Source organism: Simochromis diagramma, unplaced genomic scaffold (genome assembly GCF_900408965.1).
Source record: "Simochromis diagramma unplaced genomic scaffold, fSimDia1.1 OVJJ01000205.1, whole genome shotgun sequence".
Taxonomy (NCBI): Eukaryota; Metazoa; Chordata; class Actinopteri; order Cichliformes; family Cichlidae; genus Simochromis; species Simochromis diagramma.
Window position 1 is genome coordinate 16,331,587 of NW_024386782.1, and position 7,937 is coordinate 16,339,523.

A 7,937-nucleotide genomic window follows, 5' to 3' on the forward strand; every position below is an offset into this window, starting at 1 on the left:
TATATAAACTGAATTTGATGTATATGCTGATTAAGTGGAAAAGCAACTTACTATTCACCAGCATGGGTCTACTGTCTCTGTTATTTGAGTCAGAGGTGCTAGAAGATCCTGCAGGATTCAGAGCAGATAATGTACAAATACAGACAACAGATCAGTCAGCTTCACTTTATAAACTTCTTTGACTTATAAATGAGTCCTGCTGCCAGCTGTACCTCCCTGATGTCCAGTAGTTCCTCTACCTGATGAGAACAGATAACTCATTAGTTATATGGTACATGCTGCATAGATTTCATAGAAACATTGGACTGCAAGGCAAATACACACTCATTCATATCTGATTTATGTCTAAAACCTACCTCCACCTGAAGGTTGTCCCCCACTGACAGCAGGGTCGTGCTGTCCTCTGCCCATTCCCTCCACTGGTTGGTGACAAGAAGAGGTCACAGCACAAACAGCAACAGTTCATATTTTTAATCTACTCATTTAAGGCGTCAGGTTTTCCTTCAGGTATCTATGTAAAAATGTGATGGGCTGGAAGCACGAAGGGCTGCTTTATCAAGATGGAGAGTAATGACATGATAATTTAGAGCTTCCTCAGATCTGTGATAAGGGTTGGGGTGAAAATTGAAGCCAAATAATCTGCAAAGCATTTGAAATTTACTAGTTTCCGTTTTCTTTTTTAATGCTTGTCTTGCAATTCTTGTTTCTAAATCAAAAATGAGAGTCAAAAATAAATATCTGTGTACAAAAATGCTGCAATAATCTGAGAGATGAGATGACTGGATCCACTAATTAATATGCTTCACTTACCCTCCGGTTGTTTACCACTGCCAGCTCCACTTCCTCTTCTGTCTAAATGAAAAACATGCTTTAGATTTAAAGTATACACAAACACAGAGATGAGGTGCACGGACAAAACGATTAAAAATGTACCTCCCCCCTCAGGCTGGACGTCTGCGTCTGATGCAGGGGGTCCCTGATCTGCTGATGATTCGTCTGCAGAAGCGAAGATATTATTGAGACTATTCAGCTTAAAAGCAGCTTTAATGCTAACGTGCTCTGTCACATAAACTGTTGTTTACCTGCTGACTTGCAAATGAATTCAGAGCACAATTCAAGTAACAGTGGCAATCCTATCAGATTTATTCTCAAATTTTATACAAATTGTCAAACAAGACAAAAGTCCTACATAATTTCAGTTACTGCTGATAAAAGGTGTGGTTGTCATCCTATAAAAACTAAGCAGCCCATGTAAAGAAGAAAAAAGACCCAAAAAAAGGTAAATCTTCCCTGTTATGATGCTAACAGACTGTTGCCAAAGTAAAGTTTAATGTCTCTCAGACCTGGACTGCATTTATATAATTATATGGATTTTTATTTAGTGAGACCTTGTTGTATTTATTATGCAGCTTTTGTTTTGTTTCTTTGTTTTGGATTGCAGGGTTCATTTTTATTGTCATAAGCAGCAATAAATATTCTTGCAGGTCATTTGTCATCTTGCAACATTAGATCAACCTGCACCAGGAAAAAGTAAACAAAAAGCTGTCCCAAAGTGCAACTTCAATTTCAAAAGCCAATAATTCAGTTTCTACACATGCTGTGCATGAATCTCTTCTGATTAACGTACATATAGAAACTGGTTCCTTATAAACTTTTGTAACATTGTTTTAGGTTTTAGAAAGGTGAGAAAAAATAAAATTAATTTTTTACACACTTACTGCATGTTGGCCCTGCAGTCCATTGTCCACGTTCACAAAAGATATTGTTGCCCTCTCGAGTATAACCTTCTTCACATTCATACTGCACTTCTGAACCTGCAGAAAACACTTCCTTGTATTGATGAATTATGACTGCATGAGAGATTTTTGGAGGCTCACTGCATGAATCTCTCTTTCCTGTGAGGAACAAAAAAACCTGTCATTACAAGCCGACTGACGAAGGTGGTGAGAAAGTGATTTGTTTGTGTGGGATCTGGCAGACTTACTCTCACAGACAGGCAAAGGGCTCCAGGTTCCACTTCTACACCTGGGCCTACGGTTGTCTTTGCGTTCATATCCATCGTCACATTGTACGAAAATAGAGTCCTGTTTTTTGTACCAACCGTCTTCTGCTTTATCATATTTTCCATGAGGTATTGTTGGGGGGAGGCAGGCATTTTGATCTGAAGAAGATAAAAAACAACAAACTCATTTGATGACTTTCTTTAAACTGTATTTTACTTGTTTTCATATTATTCTTGTCCTCTAATTGATTCAAGATTCTTTATTTGTCACATGCATAGTTATACGACTACAACACGCAGTGAAATGTATCCTGACACGCTCCTCGATTGTTCTGATTTAGGACCCTGTTCTGTAAACAGAAGAAAGTAATATCACTCGTCAGACTCACACTAAGCTGTCAAGTAATTGCTGGGTTTGGTATGCATTACATTACTGTGTACTTTTAAATATTATACTACATATTAGAGTACAATTTAATAAAACAAATAACAAATAAGGATAATTTTTTATGGCTTCAAACTGAATGCATTACTTCTTTCATACAACAGCATCACTCCACATTGTTCTTTTAATGAACAGCTAACCGATGGTATTGAATAAAGTTCGCACTCCTGCAGATTTGTAGCGTCTAACTGAAACAAATTTGTTGAGATATTACTGAACACTTACCTATACACTGTGGTTTATGAACCCAATTCCCATCTTCACATCTGCTTGTCGCCCACCAACCCTCCACCACCGGTTTCCGTCCAGAATCACAAGCGTAAGTGAGCTCTTCTTTAAGAAAGTAAGTCTCTTTTTCAGGGACATAATAACCCCCATCCAGCACAGGAGCCCTGCAGACATTTTCATTTTGTGCTGAAAAAGTGATGAACAAGTAAGCAACTAGAGGAAAATGCACTTTTTAAAAATGTGTTTTTAAGTATGAAAATAGCAGGAAGTGAATTTAATATTCTTACCATGCGTCACTCCTGCAAACCAAATCAGAAGCACAAATCCAAGATAGCGCGCACACATCCTGTCAGGAGCTCAAATACTGCAGAGTAACGCAACAAACATGAGAGCACAGAGACGAGATAAAATCAGAGGTGGTTAATAATTATTTACGGAAATTCCCCCAAAATCTAACCATGCCTCTGCCCACATGCCGTACCTCTGCCCACATGCCCAAATGGAGCAAGCATCTAAAATCCAGTAAACTGGAGGGAAAAGTCAAACCTGTAGAGTTACATTTTTTCTTTCTTCAAATTGATTTCAGACGCACAGGAAAACTGTACGAGGAGGAATGTACTGACCAGCATTGCAAAAATACTTGCTTCTGTACAATTATAGTTGCAGACTCTCTGTGCACCTTTAGTTTGAGCTTCTAATTTCTAATTTAATGTTGACTTTTGGTTTTATAACTGTAATGCCAGCGTGTCTGTGTTTGTATGTGTGTGTGTGTGTGTGTGGTGGGCTGGGTTACTCTATATATCGTCCAGGATTCAGGCTTGTTTGGAACAGCTCTCACAACAGTTTGTTTAGAGTGCGCATTTCAAAATGATTTCCCGGACTGCCGTGATCAGAGGTCACGGTTTTGTTGTTTTGAAATACCAAACACAGCCAAGCCAAAGGTCAGGCTGGAGTAACACAGGTGAAAGGCAAAAAAGTGAAAACATGTTATAAAATAAGGAGGAATAATGATTTAGGGTTAGATTATTACTGATGACTGTAATGCGATCCTTTAGTTTGTGTGTGATCACCATCTCCTGGATCTTCATGGGCTCTGCATTAAAGTGCTGGTGGGAAAACTGGATTTCTGGCTATAATTTCAAATGACAAAGAAAACATAAAACATCCCATAAAAGAGCAAATATTTTTAACAGCGAATATGTTGACATCATTTTGTGTCACATGACATATGTAAAGGTTGTCCTGCTTTGACCTTATTCGCTGCTTCTGCTCCAACAAATTCAACTGATGTCATCAAATTAATCAGTTAAATATTATATATGTGCAATGCTGTAATACTTAGCTCAGGACAAGCATAGCAATGCTAGAGCTTGACCTGTAACTGCACACATTAGTACAAAAACTGAGGCTCAGCATCAGCCACTTGATGTTAGCTGACCCTGCAGATGCAATGATAGGATTTGTATAGAAAACAATGGCTGAATGAAAGCACTTTACCACCTTTACATTTTAATGAGGAGATTTTAGGATGGTACATTCTCAAAGAAAGGCAGGAAAATAAATGTATCATAATGTCATGCTCTTGGTTGATTTGAGTGTTTTTTAAATGCAACTGTATTCTCGCATCGCCCTTTTTCTCCCTGTTGATGATCCAGGGAACATCTTCAGGCAACATTTCTGTTACTACTTTTGATTCTAATGAATCTGTAACTTTCTAATTTCAGGGCCGGAAAATGGCATACATGGTGTTTCAAAACGAGAAGAAATGAAAGAGCACAACTTCACTCTCTGAGCTGCTTTTTTGGGATACTCCTTTATTTATTTATTTCATGGAAAAAGCTCTGCTATGATTTGAACATTACTTTTAAGTTCCTGAAACGGGTTCAAAGCTGCAGACAGACGCTGAGAACAAAACAACACCAGTTGCACAGAAGCATCGACAATGTGTGAAAAATATATTTGTATCCAGCGGAAACGGCTGACACTCAAAAACAACATTTTGCATGCATCCATCCATTTTCTTCTGCGCATCCGATTCAGGGTCGCTGACAGGCCGGAGCCTATCGCAACTGTCGCAGGGCGAGAGGCAGGGTACACCCCGCACAGGTCACCAGCCAGTCACAAGGCCACAGAGGGGCCAACACGCTCAGATGTTCACATCTTGCCAATTTAGAATCACCAGTTCATATTTAATTGTCACTTTTGTAAAATCAATAAATAAAAATCATTCACTGTGAAAAAAAGAAAATAAATTGCGAGTAGAGTTTGATGGAAAGAATAGTCCAGACACTTCAATTTGATCCAAGGATCTGCTGGAAAATCTGCATCTCAGTGCCAAATTGCATGCATTTCCAGTCACAAAGAGACAAATTTAACTGGGATGGGAAGTGTTCCAGCCTTTGCTGTCCAAAACAAACACTAGGGTGGAATAAACGGACTCAATGATCCTTTTCCTTCTAGTTGCATCCACTCCTTCAGCCAGCACTCTATTCTCTGCCTTGTAGGCGCTTACTAACTATCACACATGTTCAAAGTTGAATAGCAGGAAAATAAGATGTTCAGTGTCTTGCTCAAGAACACTTCAGACTGAAGAATCAAATCACCAACCCTCCAAAAAGGTGGAGGAGCCACTCTACTCCTGTGCACAGCAAAACAATTGTTTGCCAATGAACATATAAGAAAACATTGGATTTTCCCTCTGGATAGTTATGTGAGAGAATCAAAAATCAGACTTTCAGTAGGATAATAATACTAATCTTAAATCCATGGCTCAAAAAGAAGAAAGGGAAGTTTACTGAATGGCAAAGGTCAAAGTTAAATATTCTAACTTGTGTTCATGTAAGACGGCCTTGAAGGAAGTTTAACAAAGTGGTCAATGCAGATTGACTCCAGATGCCTCATATTTGATGTTGTGTTACCAGTCAGACAGAAACCTTTGGAGCAGCTCTTCAATCGCTCACAGTGTGGGCACTGGGTACTCTGACCGCTGCTGATCAAGTCCTCGTTGGTTCTCATTCACCTAGGAAGCATCCTCTATGTAGGTTTCATCCACCAATACAGCTGGAGGAGAAATACTGGGGTAGACAGGCCCACACTTAGTGGGATTTGCTGTAAATGAATTGCAGCTAGCCAGATGTTGAAAAAGTACAGAGATTCTGTATTTAAGTAGAAGTACAGATACTAGTGTTTAAAAATACTCCAGTAAAAGTTGAAGTACTGATTCCACTTCTTTACTCAAGTGAAAGTGTAAAAGTACTGAAATGTACTCAGAGTAAAAGTAGCTCTTTGAAACACATTTCTACCAGCTGCTTCTATGCAAAGCTAACTGAACCTTGTTTTTTATTAATGTAATAATAAAATAATATTAGGAAATGGAAATACAAACTTTATTTTAGTCTAAATTTTAATACTAGTAAATATTCTCAGTTTGAATCAGTGAAGCAGAACATGAGCAGAGAAAAGAAATCTGTTTTCTGTTGGCTACGTTGTAGAGGATGACTCTGCATCTAAGCAAAAAATGAGCACAGTCAGGGGCTGAAGTGGGATTGAGCACGTGGGGGAACGCTAAAATCGTTCTTAATGGCTCAGTGTGGGCAAAAGAATCACAGCACACAATAATTCTATTGAGAGCTCCAGTAGATTTTCTTAGTGTACAGGCTGTGATCAGCTGACACAAGGTGTCAGCAGATGTCTCGTGAGTTGTTCTGGCTAATTTCCATTCTCTATACAATACACAGTTTATGCTGTCTTTATATTAGACACTATAAAGTTGGTATGAAGGTGGAATTCAGTGATTGCATCTCAGCATCATCAGTTTAACTGTGCACCGGTCACACACTGTTCTTTACTTTAAACCCATCACAGTGCAGCAAACCACAGCGAGTCTACCTCAGTTTGTTTTGCAGCAGGTTTCACAACATGAACAAAAGCATATTGTCACATGCACAAACCCGATATCCAATTTAAAAAAAACGAGGACTTACATGTAAGCTTTAAATTTCCAACACCACTGATCAGTCCTTATCTTTAAATATAAACATTTCTTCTTTCTTTCCTGTCTTTGTCATCTTTCTCCATCTCTGAGTGAAGTTCGCGCCCTTTCTTTTCTCACCCCGTGAAAACAGCAGCTGGACCTTTAGCTTGCAACACTGTGCTACAAACTGCACACAAACTGTTCGTGTGTTTGCTGATGTTTATTGATCTGATAGAAACATTGTATTTGAAATTACCTGCCACAGCATCTTGCATATTCCCCTATGTGAAGTCTGAAAGGCCGAGGGCCGTGGGAACGAAAGTGCTTTACTGTCAGGGGACCACGATTAACAGGCAGAGCCTAAAGAGGCGACAACTCAGGTCACAAAAAAAATAAATCAATGAACCTGTGTATGTCCCACCTGAGATGGGATTTTGAGTTCATTTATGGAGGAGTTTGAGTGGGTTTAACAGGATTTTTGTTAATTACGTGTTTATTTTTATGTTAAAATGTTAATGTAAAATAAAATGAAACCAGCACTTATGTCACTGTTTTCTCATGTGCTGCTGTGTGTCTGCCCACCTGGTGGAGTCCAATACCGACTCTTCCTTTGAGCTCTTTGTTTAAGCCCTGTCAGAAATGTCGGGCTCTTCACATGTTAATAAAGCTCCTCTGTCGGCTGCTTGGTCCTGGAAGGCATGTAGGAGAATGTGGATGAATGTGGAAATCACATCATGAATGTGCATCTGATAAATCTGCAGCAACTGTGCGACGCTGTCATGTCAACGTGGTTTCCGGCACCTCACTGAATCTATACCACGAAGAATTAAGGCAGATCTGCAGGCAAAAGGGGGTCAAACCTTGAAGTACTAAGGTGTTCCTAATAAAGCGTCTGGAGATTATATACGATGGAACATGAGCAAGCATGCACTCTATCCAGTTTAAGCATCCTCCAGTCCCAATGAGGTTATCCCTAATCCTTAGGAAGCCAATCACGGCCGTCACAGATCACTTGTTCTGATACTCGTGGATTTGTTTTAGTTCGTATTTTGATTATGAAGTCATCAAACCACGAGCAGATTATTAACTGCAACAGTAAAATGTGTTAGAATTGTTTATAGTAGCTACATTTCACAAGACATTATGTAACAGTGCTGGAGCCACACAGTAAAACTGGAGATATTTTAGGGCTCAGCTGCATCTGTGTTCAGCCTCATTAACCACACAATGTATTTCAGGTGACATGGAGAAATGAAACTAACATTAAACTACTGAGATGGAAAAATAAT

General features: G+C 39.1%; 1 protein-coding gene across 7 annotated transcripts in view; it reads right to left on the bottom strand.

Annotated features, from left to right (window-relative positions):
* LOC120727791 (complement factor H-like) overlaps positions 1-7,080 on the bottom strand; it is a 36,228-nt gene extending 29,148 nt beyond the window's left edge. For 2 of the 7 annotated variants that reach the window (XM_040022291.1, XM_040022297.1), the window contains exons 1-9: positions 2,963-3,132; positions 2,673-2,861; positions 1,985-2,161; positions 1,719-1,895; positions 934-996; positions 811-852; positions 357-419; positions 213-239; positions 52-108 (exon numbers count right to left, since the gene is read on the bottom strand). In XM_040022291.1, the coding sequence (XP_039878225.1) occupies positions 52-108; positions 213-239; positions 357-419; positions 811-852; positions 934-996; positions 1,719-1,895; positions 1,985-2,161; positions 2,673-2,861; positions 2,963-3,020 (853 nt within the window). In that variant the 5' untranslated portion in view covers positions 3,021-3,132. Of the gene's footprint in view, positions 1-51; positions 109-212; positions 240-356; positions 420-810; positions 853-933; positions 997-1,718; positions 1,896-1,984; positions 2,162-2,672; positions 2,862-2,962; positions 3,143-3,233; positions 3,253-3,298; positions 3,318-7,069 lie in introns of those variants that run through there. The other 5 variants (XM_040022294.1, XM_040022292.1, XM_040022293.1 and 2 more) reach the window with 5 other exon arrangements.
* Positions 7,081-7,937: the final 857 nt, after the last annotated feature.